This window comes from Pelophylax lessonae, assembly GCF_965119305.1.
Source record: "Pelophylax lessonae genome assembly, chromosome: 2".
Taxonomy (NCBI): Eukaryota; Metazoa; Chordata; class Amphibia; order Anura; family Ranidae; genus Pelophylax; species Pelophylax lessonae.
Genome location: NC_138769.1, coordinates 481,275,508 through 481,298,452, shown reverse-complemented (window position 1 = coordinate 481,298,452; position 22,945 = coordinate 481,275,508). Strand labels below are relative to the sequence as shown.

Sequence of the window (22,945 nt, the reverse complement as noted above, 5' to 3'; positions counted from 1 at the left end):
GGTTTGACCTCATATTATATGGTTTTGGTAAGTCTAAAGGAAAAAGTCTTCAGAAAATCTTATAGTGTGTATGGCCCATAATTGTCCTGATCATTGGGAATCAAAGTGAGGCTAAATCACACATTTTTAGTGGACACCAGAAAAGGGGTAATCTTCTAATAGCGACACTTGTTCCCATGACAACTGTCTAAAAGCAAATTTCCTTCACATTTAAAATATATCCTTTCACTTCCTGTTGAATCTACATGACATGAAGTAAAGGGAAATCTCCTAAATGAGAACCAGATGGCAAAAAAACCCAAAATACTAACACCTAAACTGGTAGCCACCTCTACCCTATTTAAAATGAAAACAAGGTTTGCCTTTAATTATACTTTAGGAATAATATATATACTAAACAAAAATTGTAGTTTACACATTTTTCCTTCTTTTTTTTACAGATGGTTATATGATCCAATTTTATTTATACTGTCTGTTCAATGGTCTTGGCGTGCTCAGTAGAATCAATAAGGTGGTACCACCATAGTGTTTACCCACATAATATAATAATAACCAATCCGAAATTAGCTTTTGTTAGGGAATTGACTAGGATAGAAAGGTATAAGCTAGGAAACAAAAATAGATTTCTTGTTATACAGTCTTTCTATTGCATATGTTCTGTAAAAGTACACATTCTTCATCCAGAAATCAGAAATACCGATGACCGTATGAACCAGTCTAACACCCCTGGCTTGCCTTGCTCGCCCTATACCCAGATGTCCACAAAACACATATAAAAAATGAATACAGTATTTGAATTTCAGAATTTTGCAGATTAAAAAAAAAATATTAAAACTACACCGCAGGAACTACTTATTGGACAGTTGCAATTTTGCCCAAAACTGGCACTGACAGATCTGCTGCAGTCTAATCAAACTGCTCAAAGAGTTTGGTGTTACTGCACCTACTATGTGGCCCTTTACCCGTCAACTTGGACCTTACCACAGGAATAATTTTTCAGATTTTCTTGTTTTGGTGGGTCATTGATCATCTTGCACAATTTATATTTATCAAACCATCTGGATTTGACACATGTTAGAATTGTGCTAATTATGCTGATTTGCAAGGGCTTCTGGAAGAGAAGGCATTTGGGTCTTTTAGACATCTGATGTTTTCATAAAGAGAACCTGCCACTGTCAGTCAATGCTATGACAGCATTGAACCCCTAGTGATATGAGTAAAGTGAAATAATTAGGTAAAATGTATGAGCAAATAAATAATAAAATAATTAAAAAAGCTAAGGAAAAAGGACTCTTACTCCATGAATGTATAATAATAGGGCCCACATTTCAGTTTAACTATAAATTGATGAGCTGTCAAACCCAAGCCATTCTAACCAGGAAAAAAGCTGACTGAGCACAGTCTGTGCTCAATCAGCTTTAACAAAGTGCAGAGGTTACATTGGGGGTCAATTAGCAATGTGATAGCAATACAGTTAAGTTAAAAGTTAAGTTAGGAAACATGGTTTAAAAGTTAAAGTTTAATAAAAAAAAGTTGTGAAATCCCCCCGCACGTACATATACATGAATATCAGGTGCATTATTGTATAAAAATATTGGTTGGATAAATTACAGTATGTATCCCTACACATGCCGATGCAAGAGCATTAACTCTTAATTGATGAGTTTTAAGGCTCTTAAGTTTGCAATACCACCATTATATTCTACAAAGTCTCTGCTTTTAGAAAATTATAATGTCTTGGGGTTTTAAGTCAATTTATATATACAAAATGTGTATTTTATTATTCGTGCTGAAAATGAAAAAAAATAGCTCTGGGGGCCAAAGTACTAAATGAAGGCCAATGCTTGCAGCTAACCAGTGGTATGTATTTTAGGTGACAGATTACATATGCAAAAGAAAATGTGACAGGGAGATCATAACAATTTTATATCAAGGTTAGTGATGAGCCGAACACCCCCCGGTTCGGTTTGCACCAGAACACCGCAAACAGAGGAAAAGTTAATTTGAACAAACGAACCCCATTGAAGTCTACGGGAGTCGAACCTCGAAAATCAATTGGCCTCATTTTGAAGGCTTAAATGCAAGTTATTGCCCCAAAAAAGTGTATGGGGTTCTGAGTACTGACCTGGGGAACATGTAGCAATGAAAAAAAAAGTTTTTAAAAACAATCAATTTTAAAGGAGCACTGATTTACTGATTTTAATGAGGCTTAAAGTTAAACTATAAAAATGAAAAACTCCTTCAAATATCATGCCTGGGGGGGGTCCTCTGAATGTGCCTGTAAAGTAGTGCATCTCTACGATGTATGTAGCCTGCTGCAGCAATACTGACATTTCTAAAGCAAAAAATGTCATGTACAAATATACATACAAATTTCAAATCGCATGTACTTCTCATAGGGGTGCAGACAAATTGGGCCTTGTTTGTTGGTGGTGCCTGAAAACCGTAACCCCTCGCAGTTACTCTTGCTTGGCGCAGGAACGGCCCTGCTGTTAAAAAATCCATACAAATTTGAAATCGCATGTACTTGTCATACTGGTGGCAAAAATTGGGCCTCTGCTGTTGGTGGTGCCTGAACACCGTAAACCAAGGCCTCACAGTTACTCTTGCTGGGTGCAGGAACGGGACCTGCTGGTAAGAATTCCATACAAATTTGAAATTGCATGTGCTATACAAGTGCCAAAAATTGGTCCTTTCTGGTAGGTGGTGCCTGAACACCGTTACCAAGGCCTCGCAGTTACTCTTGCTGGGTGCAGGAACGGGACCTGCTGGTAAGAATTTCATACAAATTTGAAATTGCATGTGCTATACAAGTGCCAAAAATTGGGCCTTTGCGATAGGTGGCTCCTTAACACCGTAACCAAGGCCTCGCAGCTACTCTTGCTGGGTGCAGGAACGGGACCTGCTGGTAAGAATTTCATGCAAATTTGAAATTGCATGTGCTATACAAGTGCCAAAAATTGGGCCTTTGCAGTTGGTGGAGCCTGAACACCGTAACCAAGGCCTTGCAGTTACTCTTGCTGGGTGCAGGAACAGGACCTGCTGGTAAGAATTGCATACAAATTTGAAATTGCATGTGCTATAAAAGTGCCAAAAATTGGGCCTTTGCGGTAGGTGGTGCCTGAACACCTTAACCAAGGCCTCACAGTTAATCTTGCTAAGAATTCCATACAAATTTAAAATTGCATGTGCTACACAGGTGCCCAAAATTGGGCCTTTGGTCTTGGTGGTGGCTGAACACCGTAACCCCTCACAGTTAGCAGGGCACAGGGACATGGCCTGCTGATAAAAATGACATACAACATTTCAATTGTATGCACCTGTCATACAAGTGCAGAAAAATTAGGCCTTGGGGGTTGGCAGTGACCTAAACCAAAAACAATGTTGGAAGCTAGCAGAATAAAGGTAGAGGAATAGGATAGGCAACATATGCAGTCTTCAAGGGATGGCAGACCGCTATCAAATTCAATCAGTTACATCAGCATCAGGGTCCTGATAGCTTTTGTTGATCCAGGACTGGTTCATTTTGATAAAAGTCAGCTGGCCAACAGAATCTGTGGACAGACGCACTCTTTTGTCGGTCACAAAACCTCCAGCAGCACTGAACGTCCATTCGGAAAGCACGCTGGAAGCAGGACAGGCCAGTAGCTCTATTGCATATCGAGCAAGTTCTAGCCAGTGGTCCATCCTCAAGACCTAGTAAGCCAATGGATGCGCAGCTGGAAAGGTCTCCAAGTCTGCTCTTGCGCCTAGATAATCATGCACCATATGATGATGGACGTCCATTCGGAAAGCACGCTGAAAGCAGGACAGGCCAGTAGCTCTATTGCATATTGAGCAAGTTCTAGCCAGTGGTCCATCCTCAAGACCTAGTAAGCCAATGGATGCGCAGTTGGAAAGGTCTCCAAGTCTGTTCTTGTGCCTAGATAATCATGCACCATATGATGGAGACGCTGGCGATGGTTGCTTAAACCAAACAGCCCTGGGTGCTGCTGATGACAAAAGAACTGTTTAAAGGCATCGGTCAGCCGGCCGCCTTCTCCACCGCTCCTCCTTTTGCTGAACGATGCCTCAGAAACCCGAGAATGTTGACCTCCCAGTGTCTGGAAAGGCGGTACACAAATTTTTTTTCAAGGCCTCCTCAAGATGTTTCATCCTATGCTCCCTATGCGAAGGCAGGATGAGCTCTGCAACTTTACCCTTGTAACATGGATCAAGAAGGGTTGCCAATCAGTAATTATTCCTCTCCTTGATAGCACGAATCCTCGGGTCCTTTCGCAGGCTTTGCAGAATCAGGGAGCCCATGCAACATAAGTTGGAGGACGCATGAGCTTCTGAGTCCTCTGGGTCACTAAGGATGACATTGTCAGCAGCAGCAACCTCTCTCCAGCCACGTACAACTCCTGGGGTTTCTGGGGAATCAAAATCATCCATTGAAGACTGCTGTATTCTATCCTCTACATCCATGCTGCTGAAATCCTCATCCTCCTCCTCCTCTTCCTCCTGTGTGTTTTGTGGCCCTGCAGGAATGATATCTGCATAAAGCGGGCCTTGTGAGGAAAGGAAGTCCTCCTCTTCCTGCCGCTGTTCTTCCTCAAGTTCCCTGTCCATGATTTCACGCAGCGTGTGCTCCAGCAAGTAGACTAGCAGGATAGTGTCACTGATGCATGCATCGTCCCGGCTCACCATCCTTGTGGCCTTCTCAAATGGTGAAAGGACGATGCATGCATCCTTAATCAAAAGCCACTGGCGTAGCGAAAAAAAGCCAAGCTCCCCTGACCCTGTCCTTGTGCCATACTTACACAGGTACTCATTGATGGCCCTCTGCTGCGTGTGCAGCCGCTGCAGCATTGCCAACGTTGAGTTCCACCTGGTGGGCATGTCACAAATGAGGCGGATGGTGGGCAGATTTAATTCCCATTGAATGTCAGATAAGTGAGCACTGGCATTGAATGAACGGCGGAAATGGCCACAGACTTTGCTGGCCTGCCTCAGGAGATCTTGGAAGCCCGGGTATCTGCTCAAGAAATGCTGCACCACCAGATTCAGAACATGTGCCAAGCATGGAACATGTGCCAAGTGTCCGTGTCGGAGGGTGGAGAGAAGGTTGGTGCCATTATTGCATACAACCATTCCTGGCTTAAACTGTCGTGGCATCAACCATCTCTGAGCCTGCCCTTTCAGAGCAGACAGAATCTCTGCACCGGTGTGACTCCTATCCCCTAGACAGAACAACTGAAGCACAGCATGGCATCTTTTAGCCTGACTGCTTGCGTAGCCCCTTGAATGCTTAGGGAGCACTGCTGCTGCAGAGGAGAATTGCGCAGAAGAGGACATGGAGGAGGAGGAGGTGGTGGAGAAGCCAGATGTGGCAGAACCAGCACCAGCTTTTTGGAGGTGTGGTGGCAAAACAAGCTCCAGCACGAACCCTGTTCTGCATACTTCCCAGCTGCCAGCAGAGTTACCCAGTGCGCCATGATAGAAATGTAACGTCCCTGTCCATGCCTGCTGGACCAAGAGTCAACAGTAATGTGCACCTTCCTGCTGACCGCTTTGTCCAACGAGGCAAAAACACTACCTTCCACATGACGGTAGAGAGCCGGAATGGCCTTACGCAAAAAGAAATGCCTTTTTGGGACCTGCCACTGTGGTGCAGCACATTCCACAATTTCGCGAAAGGGAGCCGAGTCTACCAGATGAAAAGGCAGCAACTGTAATGCTAGCAAGTTGGCCAAGCTAGCATTAAGACACTGAGCATGTGGATGGCTGGACAGTATCTCTTTCTACGGTTCAGCAACTGGGGTAGTGAAATTTGCCTGCTGCTCAAATCAAGCGGTGGTGTGCTGCTAGCAGATTGGGTGCAAGTCTCTGTGCCGCTCATTGCTATACCATCATCCCTCTCAATGCTGGTATTTGAAAAGGCATGAAGTGTAGTAGGGTTAGAGATCGCAGATGAGGAGCAAGGTGATGTATGCTTGTTTTGATCTGGTGCCTCTTTCAGGCGCTGTTGCCAACGGAGTGCATGGCAGGTCATCATATGCCTTGTCAAGCAGGTGGTGCCCAAGTGGCTGGTGTTCTGGCCACGCTTGATCTGCTTTAGACAGATGTTGCAAACAGCAATGCTGCGGTCTATTGCACAGGTGCTGAAAAAAGCCCACACTAATGAACTTTTTGGAGTCCGCTGGGATTTTGCAGCACCCTGCACCTGTGGAGCTCTGTGCTGTGACGCAATAGGTTGGTTACTGCTATGGCGGCCCCTGGAGCACATCCTACCTCATTGGAGTTGTTTGTCCTCCTCATCCTCCCCCTCCTCCTCCTCCTCCTCCTCCTCCTCCTCTATCCTGTCAGGCACCCAAGTAAAGTCAGTGACCTCATCATCCCCTCCCTCCTCGTCACTGGAGCAAACTTGGCAATATGCTTCAGCTGTGGCAACATGACTGCTGGTCTCTTGTCTGTCATTGTCACCCCCTCTCTCTAGGCTCATGTTATTCCCTTAATCAACCTGGGAAACAGCATCACAGCTTTCAAATTGCTGCAAATCCTCCAGGAGCATGTCACTGAGACTATGATCGAATAGTTCAGGTGACTCCTCCGTGCATGATGGCGGGGCGACTGAAGGAGTAGCTGTGGAGAAGGAGCCTGTGGAACGGGCCGCAGCTGCGGTGGAAGGCAAACTACTGGGAGCGTGGGTGTCAGAGGAAGAGGAGGATGAGGACAGCTTATTGATCCACTCCACCAACTCTTCCACATGTTGTGGCTGAATAGCACGGGCAGCTCCAGAATTAAAGGACGGATGTGCCCCGCCTGCAGAGGATGCACTATGTCGACTGGGACCATCACTTTTCACAATGGACACTGAGGCTGCTTGCCCTCTTTTTGTGGCCTGTGAGCGTCGTCCTTTGGGACATGATGTTGATACAGATCAATATAGGGTATACGCAACTGACCATTAGATACTCAATGACCTGATATGATGTAATTGATAGCCCTATAGATGAGCTGTGGTGGTTATAGATGTACGCAAGTGACTGATTATCAATACTCTCACTGATATCTGATGTAATCTATAATCCTATAGATGGATGATCTGTGAGGCCTATAGAATGTTCCACAACTGAGCAATGAATACTCTGGCTAATATCTGAAGTGATCTCTATTCCTATAGGTCTGTGATGCCTATAGAATGCTCCACAACTGAGCAATAATTACTCTGGCTGATATCTGAAGTGATCTCTATTCCTAGAGGTCTGTGATGCCTATAGAATGTTCCACAACTGAGCAATGATTACTCTGGCTGATATCTGAAGTGATCTCTATTCCTATAGGTCTGTGAATATTATAAAATGTTGCAGAAACTGACCAATGAACAAAGCTCTGTCTGGTATCTGATGTAAAGAAAGAAATCTCTCCCTACCTCACACAGGAATCTTGCCCTCCCTACACTGCTACTCACTCACTGGTGCTATACTGTCTGATATGATGTAAAGAAATCAATCTCTCCCTACCTCGCACAGGGACCTGGCCCTCCCTACACTGCTAGCAATGTCTCTGCACTGTCTGACTCAAAAAAACTACTCTCTCCCTGCCTGAATAACGTGCCTGTCCCTGTCTCATCGCCTGCACAATGACACTACATGCTGCGGGGCGTGTACTTGGCCCCTCAGCCATGATTGGCTAAAGGCAGCCTGCCAGAGATCATTTGATTGACCAAAGCATGAGGTCAGGGTGCATGCTTTGGCCAATCACATAACGCGCTACACGCGCGGCGCACATGCAGTGCATTATGGGAAACTCAAATTTCCTGCGAAGAAGCACATTTGTTCGTCATTCAACGAACGATCGAATGACCGATGTTCGAGTTGAACGTAGCCTCGACTCGAACACGAAGCTCATTCCTAATCAAGGTTATAGCAGTGTTTCTCAACCTTTTTTAACCACTTGCCGACTGCCGCAAGTACATTTACTGTGGCGGTCAGCCCCGTGCAGGCAAAGCGACGTAGTACTATGTCGTTTGCTCCCGCCGCTCTGGGGCGCGCACCCGTGGTCCCGCTGATTAGGGATGATCGAACGGTTCGGGTCGACCATCGGTTTGGCCCGAACATTGGGTGTTCGGAATTCGGCAACCAGAACCCAAAATGCAATGCTTCAGGAAATGGGCTTTAAAAGCCAGTGATTGGACCAGAACCATTAGCAAAAGCCAAATGAGGGGGCAGGAGAATGCTAGGAATGTGATTGGAGTGACTAGGGGGTCCCTAGACCAATCATTAGTGAATACGCCCCCCAGTATATAAGATCGCCCCCGCCATATTCCTAGCATTGTTATACTGGACATGGAAGAGAATGGAAGCAGTTCTGTTAATTTTACTTTAAAAGTGTCATTTAGCTATTTTTAGTGTGAGGAAAGGGATATCTAGTGTAGTTAGAGTGCTCCTTTACACTTAAGTTAGCTTCAAAAATTCAGTTTCTGTAGGGAAAGTGTTAAGTGTCAGGGGACCATAGTGTAGTGTAGGGTTAACTGGCAGTGACTGCTATGGCAGGGTGACAAAACCCTTCCATAGCAGGGTGACCGCTATAGAGAAATGATCATTTCTCTGAATTGCTTCGGCACACCCATATGGCTTCTCACCAGCCAAGCATTTTTTATGCTGCAGGGGCTGCCACTGCCAGTGCTTTTTTGAGGACATGTTTGATGTCAGACATGACATCTGAACATGTGTATAGGGGGTATATATAGACATATATGTCTGAATATATACCCCTAGACATATATAGGTGTGATAGTAGCAGAAATAAATGCTTGCGCTAATGAAATCATTTACAGTAATATATTTCTGCTACTATCACACCTATATATGTCTAGGGGTATATATTCAGACATATATGTGTATATATACCCCCTATACACATGTTCAGATGTTTTGCCTGCCTCAAAAGAACCCAAAAAAATGCCAAAAAAACACTAGCGTCAAAAAAAAAATGCCCAGGTGTGTTTTTGCTGGCATTTTTTGGGGGGTTTTGGAGGCAGGCAAAACATCTGAACTTGTGTATAGTGGTGTATATACACACATCCATATATTTATATACACACCTAGACATATATAGGTGTGATAGTAGCAGAAATATATGCTTGCGCTAATAAAATCATTTACAGTAATATATTTCTGCTACTATCACACCTATATATGTCTAGGTGTGTATATAAATATATGTATGTGTGTATATATACCACTATACACAAGTTCAGATGTTTTGCCTGCCTCAAAAGAACCCCAAAAAATGCCAAAAAAAACGCTAGCGTCAAAAAAAAAAAAAATGCCCAGGTGTGTTTTTGCTGGCATTTTTTGGGGGGTTTTGGAGGCAGGCAAAACATCAGAACTTGTGCACAGTACCACTATACACAAGTTCAGATGTTTTTCCTGACTGCAAAGAACCCAAAAAAATGCCTTCTATTAAACCGGCAAGGTGTTACAGCAGCGAAGCCAACCCCCTGTCTGAAAGTTTTCTAATACAAACAATCTTTTTTTTTTTATGGTTCTGGACATGCTACAGAGCTGAAACTTCACATGTACACTTTTTAGACCCCCCAGATCTGAAATCCAAAGTAAAAATCAAAAAATCTCTTTTTTTTTAATTTTTTCAATAATTGGCTTTTTTTTATCAAAAATGACAATTTTTAAGAACTTTTTTTGTGTGATTTTGTGTCGGGGGGGGGGGGGGGGGGGTCTAAAAGGTGTACCTGTGAAGTTTCAGCTCTGTAGCATGTCCAGAACCAGAAAAAAAAAGGATTGTATGTATTAGAAAACTTTCAGTTCAGGGGGTTAGCTTCTCTCCACACCTTGCCGGTTTCAAAGCAGGCATTTTTTGGGTTCTTTGCAGTCAGGAAAAACATCTGAACTTGTGTATAGTGGTACTGTGCACAAGTTCTGATGTTTTGCCTGCCTCCAAAACCCCCCCAAAAATGCCAGCAAAAACACACCTGGGCATTTTTTTTTGACGCTAGCGTTTTTTTTGGCATTTTTTGGGGTTCTTTTGAGGCAGGCAAAACATCTGAACTTATGTATAGTGGTGTATATACACACATCCATATATTTATATACACACCTAGACATATATAGGTGTGATAGTAGCAGAAATATATTACTGTAAATGATTTCATTAGCGCAAGCATATATTTCTGCTACTATCACACCTATATATGTCTAGGTGTGTATATAAATATATGGATGTGTGTATATACACCACTATACACAAGTTCAGATGTTTTGCCTGCCTCAAAAGAACCCCAAAAAATGCCAAAAAAAAACGCTAGCGTCAAAAAAAAAAATGCCCAGGTGTGTTTTTGCTGGCATTTTTTGGGGGGTTTTGGAGGCAGGCAAAACATCTGAACTTGTGCACAGTACCACTATACACAAGTTCAGATGTTTTTCCTGACTGCAAAGAACCCAAAAAAATGCCTTCTATTAAACCGGCAAGGTGTTACAGCAGCGGAGCCAACCTCCTGTGCTGAAAGTTTTCTAATACAAACAATCTTTTTTTTCATGGTTCTGGACATGCTACAGAGCTGAAACTTCACATGCACACCTTTTAGACCCCCCAGATACTAAATCCAAAGTAAAAAAAATCAAAAAATCTCTCTTTTTTTTTTAATTTTTCAATAATTGGCTTTTTTATCAAAAATTACAATTTTTAAGAACTTTTTTTGTGTGATTTTGTGTCTGGGGGGTCTAAAAGGTGTATCTGTGAAGTTTCAGCTCTGTAGCATGTCCAGAACCAGAAAAAAAGATCATATAGGTGTTAAAGTTAAAGGAGGGTCCCGACCCACATCCCTGTTCTACTGAAAAATTATCTTTTTTTTTTCATGGTTCTGGACATGCTACAGAGCTGAAACTTCACATGCACACCTCTTAGACCCCCCAGATACTAAATCCAAAGTAAAAATAAATTTCAATAATTGGCTTTTTTATCAAAAATGATAATTTTTAAGAATTTTTTTGTGTGATTAATAGTTAATGGGGCATGACCCAGAACCCTAGGCACTTTTTAGGGGCATTTATTGGGTTTTAGGGCTTAAAAATTGTGTTTTTTGATAACCGAAGTTCGGGTCCCATTGATTTCAATGGGGTTCTGAAATCTGAACCGAACTTTTGGGAAATTCGGGTGTTCTGGTCGAACCGAACTTTTCAAAAGTTCGATCATCCCTACCGCTGATGACATGATTGGGTTCAGAACCGATCAGTCATCAGGTCCAGGCCAATGATTTTTGGCCTGGACCTGTTGATCGGTCCTGCCCAATCAGATTATTTTCTGTGCCTGTGAAATGTAAACACAGGCTCAGAAAAGACCCGCTCTCCCCTCCCATGATTCTTTTTGGATTCATCGAGAGGAGAGAGCACATCTAACTGTGAGTACTGCACCAAGCACACATACACACACTTAGATAGGCACACTTAACCCCCGATCGCCCCCCCCTGTTAACCCCTACACCCCCTGTCACAACATACACTGTGTACAGTATATAGCATTTTCCTATATACCCGTATAAGTGTGACTTGTGACCAGGTTTAGCGATTGCCGCCGTTCCTTTTATACTTAGGATACCCGCCACCCCCCCAATAAAGATTTAACCCCCTGATCACCCCTGATCCCCCCCTGATCACCCCCAGTTAACCCCTTCCCCCCTGTCACATTGCACACTAATACACACGTAATATAGTGTTTCACTGTATTTTGTACTAGTGTAATTGTGACTTGAGTTAGCGCTAGCGAGTTAGTTTCTGTCCCAAGGAGGTTTAGGGTCCCCGCCACCCCCCCATAAAGATTTAACCCCCTGATCACCCCCAGTTAACCCCTAAACCCCCTGTCACAACACACACTGCATACAGTATATAGCAGTTTCCTATATACCTGTATCAGTGTGACTTGTGACCAGGTTTAGCACTTGCGGCCGTTCCTTTTAGGTTTAGGGTCCCCGCCACCCCCCAATAAAGATTTATCCCCCTTATCCTACCTTGATCACCCCCAGTTAACCCCTTCCCCCCTGTCACATTGCACACTATACACACGTAATATAGTGGTTTACTGTATTTTTGTATTAGTGTGATTGTGACTTGAGTTAGCGCTTGCAAATTATTTTCTGTCCCAAGTAGGTTTAGCGCAGATCCCCGGCGCATAGTTAGAAATAACCCCTTGATTACCACACACACAAACACACACATACACTTCCATTACTAGTATAGTGTTTGAACAGATCAATATCTGATCTGATCAGAACTATACCAGTTTAGGGTTCCCAAAACGCGGTGTTTGCATGATCAGCACTGATACCTGCCAGCACCTGCGTTTAACTCCTCCGACCAGCCCACCCCACCCCATCCAGGCAAGTGTAGTAATCAATAGATTACTGTCACTTACAAAAAACACAAAACACACAAAACCGCTGTGTTAGCAGAGTCAGGCCTGATCCCTGCTAGCATTAGCAGTTATTTTTGGTAGCGGTTGAAATAGTCTTTGACAACCAGGTGCTTTTTTTTACCTGTGAGTCACAATACTGTACCGGTAAATTTAGTTACTAAAATGACCAAACGTTGGTACAGTAGTGCAGAGGCTTACAGTATAATGACCATGTCAGATGAGAGCGATGGGGAAGCCTCACTGGCAGAATCAGGATCAGTATATGAACCTGAACAGAGCAGCGGCTCCCTGACAGATAGCTCCGACAACGGATGGGTCCCTGTTAGACTGAGGCGTACCCGACCCCATTCTGGAGTTGCTGAGGTGCAGAGATCGCAGCATGCTCGTATGGAGCAGAGTGTCGGTACTAGTGCCGCTCATCCTTCTGGTGGCCTGGCAAGTTCCAGCAGCCTAGTACACCCTGGACCTAGTACAACCAGCACTGCAGTAACACTTGGTGACGTGGCGAGTCCCATAAGTGCAGTTCAAGCTGGTGCCGTGGCTAGCACGAGAAGTGGCCCGCAGCCACCGCGTATTCGAAGACAGGCCCATAGAGCCCATAGTGCCCTCCCTGATGCGCTGGCATATCCCAATTGGCAACCCACTGATACTACAGCGCCAGTACTTCCCCCATTGACTGCCCAACCTGGAATCCACGTGGAATCAGCCAATTTTAGGCCCCTGAATTTTTATGAGCTGTTCTTCACGGAAGATGTTTTCAGATCTATTGTGGATCAAACAAATTTATATGCACACCAACCATATCATCGCCCCCAACCCAAATTTGCCCCTTGCCAGACCATTCGGCTGGAAATCTGTAACGATTTCCGATTTTAAAACCTTTCTGGGCCTTTCCCTCAACATGGGCATAACCAAAAAGAGTGAATTGCGGCTATATTGGTCCACTAGCCCAATTCACCATATGCACGTGTACTCTGCCTCCATGTCCAGGGCGAGATATGGGGCAAATTCTGCGATTTATGCATTTCAAAGACAATGAAATCTGTCGTCCTCGGGGAGACCCTGAATATGATCGGTTCCACAGAATTTGGCCCCTCATAGACCACTTCAATCAGCGGTTTGCAGCCTTGTTTACCCCCGAACAAGTTGTCTGCGTTGACGAGTCCCTGATTAAGTTTACTGGCCGCCTTGCTATGAAACAGTACCTCCCCAGCAAGCATGCCAGATACGGGGTCAAGCTGTATAAGCTCTGTGACAGGGCCACAGGCTATACAGTTAAGCCCCGTACACACGTACCGATTGTCGGGCGTAAATATTCGGCCGACAACCGATCCGCCGATTGTAGGCTTGTTAGTATGATGCTTCCGACAGCCGACAGCGCATTTTCGGCCGAAAAGAATCTGTCGTGCAGGCATTAAAATTTTTGTTGGCCAACACCAGAACGGCCGATTGTTCACCAGTCAGTACAGGTTTCGGCCGACAGACAGCAGATTTGCAAGACCTGGCATGCTCAGAAAAGAAAAAAGACAAGGAAAGTTAACCATCACATGACATCACTTCTGCAGTCGGCTGTTGTTGGCCGACAAAATTTGTGTGCAGTCTTTTGCAGTTTTCAACAGACACGACAGCCCTGGACAAAAGACGGCCGATCGTTCGGCCGACAATCGGTACGTGTGTAGCGGGGCATTCGTTTCTGGGTCTATATGAGAAATGTGGAGCTCCCCAACTGCCCAGACTACATAGGGAGCAGCGGCAAGATAGTTTGGGACTTGGTGTAACCCTTATCCGGAAAGGGGTACCATTTGTATGTAGACAGCTTTTACACAAGCGTGCCACTATTTAGTCACCTGCTCGAATTACAAATTGGCGCATGTGGCAACGTGCGACCTAATCGCCGGGGCTTCCCCCAAAGGCTTGTAAATTAGCTTTCTTGTTTATCGCATTAGATCAGCCTGAGAGGCATGGCGAGTACATGGAATATTTTATATTTTGCCACAAGTTCCGGAAACACGTTACGTGATGTGACGTAACGCGTAGGAGGAGCCCAACTAACCGGAAGTGACGTGACGTAGTGAACGCTGTCTCCATAGCGTTGTCCAGGCTGATCTAATGCGATAAACAAGAAAGCTAATTGTAAGTGTATTTTTGATGTTTGGAATAAATTGCTTTTAAATACTGCACCATGATGGCCCTTTTCATTTAATGAGCCCCCGAGGTGGTGTAAATTACGGGATATAAGGAGTCTCCTATAAGGAACCCCAGAGGTACAACAAGGACCGATAATACACACAGTACCCCTTAGGAAGATCCCGGGAACTATAAGGAACCACGATAGAGGAAAAGACATATAAACACAGGCGTTATATTTCTTTACTGGAGGTGAGAATTTAGAGCACCTAGAAGTGACACCTGGTGGAGGAAACAAGTCACAGCACTTTACTTGCACGGAAGCACCTCTTTGAATCATTCACAATTAGGATTGGAATCATACTGTTTGTTTAATTGGACAATTATTTATTACTTTACAGTAGACTCTTTTAAAACACATAAACTATTATTTATTATATTGGGAAAGAAATAAATATAAGCATCAAGCACTTTAGAGATTGAAATTATTGTTTCACAGTTTTTATGGAATTTTTTATCACAATGTTTATTAAAGCACATGTATAATCTATTGAGAATATGAATTTCACTGAATCGGATAGATAGCTCCCTTCACGAATCTAGACACTAATATTTATGTTTATATATAATTTTTAATAATTTATTAATTTAATTCATTCTTGAAGCGCACTACACCCCCCTTTTTTCATGAAATGCCAAGATGGCACAACCCCCCCCCCCCCCCAAACGACCCGATTTTGCAAAGTAGACACTCCAAGATATTTGCTGAGAGGCATGGTGAGTATTTTGCAGCTCTCATTTTTTTTGGAAAATAAAGAAAATACAGGAAAATGCATTTTTTTCCTCTTTTTTTCAATTTCCAAAACGTTGTGACGAAAAGTTAGATCTGCAAAGCACTCAACATGCCTATCTGCAAATAGCTTAGGGTGTCTACTTTCCCAAAAGGGGTCATTTTGGGGGGGGGGGGGGTTTGCTGTCTTGGCATTTAATGGCCTCCTAAACTGTAATAGGTAATCAGGAGTGAAATCAACAATTTGAGCCCTTGGAAAGCCTGAAAGTGGTGATTGATTTCGGGGTCCTGTACTCGGCTAGACTGCAAAAAGGTCTCACACATGGGGTATCCCTGTACTCAGGAGAAGCAGCAGAATCTATTTTGGGGTGTCATTTCACATATACCAATGGCATGTGTGAGCAATATATCATTTAGTGACAACTTTGTGTAAAAAAAACAAAAACAAAAAAAAATATATATATTTTCCGGAACTTGTGGCAAAATATAAAATATTCCATGTACTCGCCATGCCTCTCAGCAAATAGTTTGGGGTGTCTACTTTGCAAAATGGGGTAATTTGGGGGGGTTTTATGCCATCTTGAAATTTTAGGGCCTCCGAAAACTGTGACAGGTAGTGCGGAGGTGAAATGCACAATTTACGCCATTAGAAAACCTGAAGGTGGGGATTGATTTGCGGGGTCCTGTACACAGCTAGGCTCCCAAAAAGTCTCACACATGTGGTATCCCTGTACTCAGGAGAAGCAGCAGAATGTATTTTGGGGTGTCATTCCACATATACACATGGCATGTGTGAGCAATTTATCTTTTAGTGACAACTTTGTGTTAAAAAAATAATTAAAAAAAATGTAATTTTCCCCAAACTTGTGGCAAAATATAAAATATTCCATGGACTCACCATGCCTCTCAGCAAATAGCTTGGGTGTCTACTTTCCAAAGTGGGGTAATTTGTGGGGGAGGGTTTGTTCTATCTTGAAATTTCAGGGCTTCCGAAACTGTGATGGGTAGTGAGGAGTAAAATCAAACATTTACGCCATTAGAAAACCTGAAGATGGTAAGTGATTTTCGGGGTCCCGTACACAGCTAGGCTCCCAAAAAGTCTCACACATGTGGTATCTCCATACTCAGGAGAAGCAGCAGAATGTATTTTGGGGTGTCATTCCACATATACCCCTGTCATGTGTGAGAAATGTATCTTTTAGTAACAACTTTATGTTAAAAAAAACTAAAAAAAAAAACCTGTAATTTTCCCCAAACTTGTGGCAAAATATAAAATATTCCATGGACTCACCATGCCTCTCAGCAAATAGCTTGGGTGTCTACTTTCCAAAATGGGGTAACATTTACGCCATTAGAAAACCTGAAGATGGTGATTGATTTTCGGGGTCCCGTACACAGCTAGGCTCCCAAAAAGTCTCACACATGTGGTATCCCCATACTCAGGAGAAGCAGCAGAATGTATTTTGGGGTGTCATTCCACATATACCCCTGTCACGTGTGAGAAATGTATCTTTTAGTAACAACTTTGTGTTAAAAAAAACCTAAAAAAAAAAAAAAAACCTGTAATTTTCCCAAAACTTGTGGCAAAATATAAAATATTCCATGGACTCACCAAGCCTCTCAGCAAACAGCTTGGGGTGTCTACTTTCCAAAAGTGGGTCATTTGGGGGGGGGGGGGTTGTGGTATCTTGACATTTCAGGGCCTCCTAAACCGTTATAGATAGTGAGAAAATGCAATGAAAAATGTACGCCCTTTGAAATTCTGATGGTTGGGATTGGTTTTCGGGGTCCCGTACACAGCTAGGCTCCCAAAAAGTCTCACATATGTGGTATCCCTGTACTCAGGAGAATCAGCAGAATCTATTTTGGGGTGTAATTACACATATACCCATGGCATCTGCGAGCAATATATCATTTCAATGACAACTTTGTGTAAAAAAAAAATATTTTTTTTTGTAGTCATTTTTCAAACACCTGTGACAAAAAAAATGAAATATTCAATGAGCTCAACATGCCTCTCAGAACATTCCTTAGGCTGTCTACTTTCCAAAAAGTGGTAATTTGGGGGGGGGGGGTTTGTACTGCCCTGCCATTTTAGCACTTCATGAAATGAGATAGGCAGTCAGAAATTAAAGCTGCGTAAATTCCAGCATTTACACCATAGTTTGTAGACGCTATAACTTTTGCGCAAACCAATAAAAATATGCTCATTGAGATTTTTTGGCCAAAATATATGACATAAATTGAGTATATTTGATATTTTTAAAAAGACAAAGTTGAAAATGTCATTTTTTCTCAAAATTTTCGCTCTTTTTATATTAATATCGCAAAAAAATAAAAAGCACAGAGGTGATCAAATACCACCAAAAGAAAGCTCTGTTTGTGGGGAAAAAAAGACATAAATTTCGTTTGGGTACAGCATTGCATGACCGCGCAATTGTCAGGTAAAGTCATACAGTGCCAAGTTGAAAAAAGGGTCCTGGTCTTTGAGCAGCCAAATCCACCGGGGCTGAAGTGGTTAAGTCGAGGCACCCTTTCAAATTCTGCACAATCTTGAGGCATGTAAAAAACTGTTTTACATAATGCAGCAACATCCACACATATAGGGCACTCAACATTTGAGGTGAACACACCTTTGCACATTGGTACTGACTAGTATTCCGGTGTTTCTCTTCTCCCTCAGTTTCTCTCCTTCATTGCCCTAATGTGACCCCAGGGCTGATGGAGAGAGGCAAACAAGGAGGCTGTGCAGGTGTCCAATGTCCTCCTTATCGGTTGTTAGTGCACCAGTGGCTAAAAGATTGTAACGGTGCACAATGAAAACCTGTAGCTTTGTGTAACTAAAAGGCAGGCGTGATCTACCTGCTGACTTGTATACAATTTTTGGGCAAATTTTTGACATTTTCCCAAGGCACCCCTGTATGAATCTGAAGGCACCCTGGGTAAAAAAGGCTGGGTTATAGGATCTACTGTTGGTTTCACTGATCAGATATGCAATAGCTTCTGTTTTTTGTCCCAAAAACATTGGAAAGTAGAGACACGGGTCTCTGAAACTCTGAGACTCACAATTTGGCATTGCTGGTTTAAGCTTCATAAATGAAAGACTATGAACAATAATGCTTCATAACTCACCTGCTATTAATAAAGCTGCAAATGCAATTTGGAAAATGCTGTAGATAAGTGGAAAAGTGAACATCAAGTTAAGCTCTTCTGGTGTAAATGAAAGCTGAATAATTGTTGTACAAAGCTGAGTATTTTGCATTCCGGTTTCCAAACAGACTGTGCGACATCTAAAGGATAGGGACACAAATTTTTTATTTTATTTTTTCATACATTAATAGTTAAGTCAACCAATCTTTTCTACTGTAAAATATACTTTATATAACTATGCAGTGATCTGTGTAGTTTTTGCCCTGAATAGTCTTCCATGATGCCATTAAAAATGGAATGCCTCCTTTGTTGGAGCCTGCCAAAGGTTGCCTCTCTGGTGTTGGTAGTCATGGAGTTGAGGCAGAGATGGGAATTTCTAAAAGTAACTCTCTCTACTGACATTTCTAAAAAAAATCTAGGAAGCAGCTCTTTTAAACCCCTAACATCTAGTCATAACTAATATGTCCCCGTTGTGTTAGCAGAACTATATTTTTAACCACTTGCTGACCAGCCGCCGCACATATACTGTGGCAGGCGGCTCTATTGTGTGAAACAAAGTTTCTGTACGTCGCTTCACGCAATAGCCAGCAAGGGTGCACATGCTGATTGGCCAGAGGGGGAGCCAATCATTGGATCTGGCGGACGGCCGTGATCGCTCCCCATAGAGACAGAACGGCAGTCTGCCTATGTAAACAAGGCAGACCGCCGTTTTGTCACAGATAAACATAGGGATCCTATTCAGGAACACAGATCTCTATGTTTATCTAGTGAGTCCATCCCCCACACAGTTAGAAATCCTCCCCTAGGGACACACTTATCCCTTTGATCACCCCTGGTGTTAACCCCTTCTGTGCCAGTGTCATTAGTACAGTAACAGTGCATATTTTTTAGCACTGATTACTGTAGTAATGTCACTGGTCCCCTCAAAAGTGTCAGTTAGGTGTCCAATTTGTCCGCCGCAATGTCTCAGTCTGCTAAAAATTGCTGATTGCCGCCATTACTAGTAAAAAAAGAAATAAATAAAAATGCCATAAATCTACCCCCTAGTTTGTAGACCCGATAACTTTTGCGCAAACCAATCAATATACACTTATTGGTATTTTTTTTTACCAACAATCTGTGGCAGAATAAATATTGGCCTTAAATGATAAAAAAAATTAGATTTTTTTTTATTGGATGTGTTTGATAGCAGAAAGTAAAAAATATACAGTATATCTTTTTTTTTTTCAGAATTGTCGCTCTTTTTTTTTTTTATAGCGCAAAAATTAAAAAACGCAGAGGTGATCAAATACCACCAGAAGAAAGCTCTATTTGTGGGAAAAAAAAGGACATCAATTTTATCTGGGTACAGCGTCGTAAATCCTTTACAATAAACGTTTCTTATTTGCTCTCCTTTGGTCTGCTAAGTATACCATTGAAAGTATTTTGTTATATCTGTTCGATAAATGCAACAAATACCTGTTGATTTTGCCAGAAATCTTGTTAGCTGATAACTTCCTGTTCTTTCTCTACCTCACTCTACCACCTCTACACAAGGATAAGCTTTGAAGAGGAGGATGACAATGTGTTCAAGAAATTCAGAGCAGAAAGTATACCATGTTGTTATGTCAAAGAGGAAGGTAGGAGCATCCTACAGTATATTTCTGGCACATCAACAGTTATTTTTTTCTGTACTTGCAGCATGTTTAAAAAGTATAAAACATGGGAAAATGTTCATATGAGAAATGTAATAAATATGTTTTTTATTTATTTATTTTTTGCCATGACATATCCTCTAAAGTGTTGGTAGATTTGTTGTTAAAGTTTACATACCCTTTAGGTTTAACAAGTCACCCCTAACACAATTAGGACAATTAATCTTTATTTGTCCAACACAGATAAAGATTAGAGAAAATATAGAATATAATAAAATAGAAAATCAAGTTATTTGGTAGTTTGAACTTTAAACAACTTTTGTGCAGAATGACAGTGGGCCCTCAACAGGAAGCTAGCTCTCCAATGGAAATACCACAATTAAAGTCATTGGGGCTTAAGAGGTAAGAACCCCCATCTCTAGTGACCTTAAAACTAAGAAGCAGACATCTTAGACATAATCCATCCTCTTAGTATCAGTTCCGGTCTAAATTGGCCCTACTATATGTATGTATAGATGTGGGTTAGGGGCCTTAGATTGTAAGCTCCTTGAGGGCAGGGACTGATGTGAATGTACAATGTATATGTAAAGCGCTGCGTAAATTGGCAGCACTATACAAGTACCTGAAATAAAAGAAAAAAAAATGAAATAAATAATCCCTTAACCACTTGCTGCAAAGTGACGTATGGGTACGTTGGCAGACTTTCCGTTGTTATACCGGGGTGATGCTCCCAGTCTGATGCTGCAGAGGCATCACCCTGGTACCGTTGTTTAGAGCCAGCGGTCGGCTTTCCGGCGGTAATGACCGATGCGGCTGGGGAGCCGCTCGATCGCTACCCCGGCGAGCGGAAGGGGACGTCTCCCCCCCTCCCACCGCCTTCCGCGGCTTTGCCTGGGTCTCCCGTCCCACCGGGAGACCTGAGCTCCCAGCCGGCACGTCCAACGGCTGGATGGAGTCCTGATCAAAGCCGCATGCGGCTTCGACCGGGTCTCCGAAGACGTAACCCGGAGGCGGCGTCCATGACGTGACGTCCGGGTTACTCTGCTGCTAAAGGCGGCAGATTAAAAAAAACAGTGTATTCAAAAATGCAGTTTTTGGCGTTTTGAATACATGAAAGTGTAGTGGAGGGTTCTAGGGTCTTTTAGACCCTCGATCCCTCCATAAAGAGTACTTGTCACTGCATATTGCTGTCACAAGGGATGATTACATTGCTTGTGACAGCAATAAAAGTGATCAGATTTTTTTTTTTTTTTAAACCTGTGATAAAGTTAAAAAAAATAAAATAAATAGGAAAAAAAAATGAATTAATTTTAGCCGACCCTGTCGCCGTTAGCTCGCGCACAAAAGAAAACGTATATGGAAGTCGAGCCGCGAATGAAATCGCTGTTCAAACCACACATGTTAGGTATCGCCACGATCGCCAGAGCATGAGCAATAATTAAAAAAAAGAGCTACACTTTAACTCTAAACTGTTACATGTTGGGTATCTATTTACTCGGTGTGACATCATCTTTCACAATATACAAAAAAAAATGGGCTAACTTTACTGTTTAGTTTTTTAAATGCAGTGAAATGTGATTTTTCGTAATTTTTCCAAAAAAATGGCGTTTTAATGACTGCTGCACAAATACGGCGTGACAAAAAATATTGCAAGGATGGCCATTTTATTCTCAGGAGTCTTTGCTAAAAATATATATACAATGTTTGGGGGTTCTAAGTAGTTTTCTAGGAAAAAATACTAATTTTAACTTGTAAACAAAAAGTGTCAGAAATAGGCCTGGGGCTTAAGTGGTTAACGTTTCTTGGCTGTCGCTTGGCAACTTGAAGTTTTAGCTCCCTCCATACATTTTCTATAGGATTAAGGTCTGGAGACTGGCTAGGCCAATCCATGACCATAATGTGCTTCTTCTTGAGCCATTCTATTGTTGCCTTGGCGGTATGTTTTGGGTCATTGTCATGCTGAAAGACCCATCCATGACCCATCTTCAGTGTTCTGGCTAAGGGAAGAAGGTTCTCATCCAAGATTTTACAATACATGGCCCCGTCCATTGGTACCTTAATGCGGCAAAGTCGGCCTGTAACTTTAGCAGAGAAACTGCCCAAAGCATTTTGTTTCCACCTCCGTGCTTGACTGTAGGGATGGTGTTCTTAGGGTCCTAGTCAGCATTTTTCTTCCTCCAAGCACTGTGAGTCAAGTTAATGCCAAAGAGCTTAATTTTAGTCTCATATGACCACAGCACTTTCTCCCAATCCTTCTCTGAATCATTTAGATGTTCATTGGCAAACTTCAGAAGGGCCTGTGCCTTCATGAGGAGGGGGACCTTGTGGGATTTCATCCCATGGCAGCGTATTGTGTTACCAATGATTTGTTTGGTGACTGTGGTCCCAGCTGCCTTGATACTTCACAAGTTCCTTCCCTGTAGTTCTAGGCTGATCCCTCACTTTTTTTATGATGATCCTTACCCATGAGGCAAAATCTTGCATGGAGCTCCAGACCAAGGGCGATTAATGGTTATTTTGTATTTCTTCTGTTTGTGAATATTTACTCCAACAATTGTCTCCTCACCAAGATTTTTGCTAAAGGTCTTGTAGCCCATTCCAGCCTTGTGCAGGCCAAAAATTTAGTCTCTGACGTTCTTTTGACAGCTCTTTGCTCTTGTCCATGACAGTGAGGTTTGAATGGAAGAAAAGGATTCTGTGGACCGGTGTCTTTTATACACATAACAAGTTGTCATCAGGTGCATCTTCTTAAATTGACAGGACTAATCTGTGTACCACATGAGCACATACCGTAGCCAGTCTGTGGGAGCCAGAAATATTGTTGGTTGGAAGG

General features: G+C 42.7%; 1 protein-coding gene across 1 annotated transcript in view; it reads right to left on the bottom strand.

Moving 5' to 3' along the window:
* Positions 1-22,945, bottom strand: part of LOC309545177 (ileal sodium/bile acid cotransporter-like) — a gene marked incomplete at its 5' end in the record, with an annotated part of 32,585 nt that overhangs the window by 874 nt on the left and 8,766 nt on the right. The window contains one exon of the mRNA XM_082244315.1: positions 18,461-18,618. Within this exon, the coding sequence (XP_082100441.1) occupies positions 18,461-18,618 (158 nt within the window). The remainder of the gene's footprint in view (positions 1-18,460; positions 18,619-22,945) is intronic.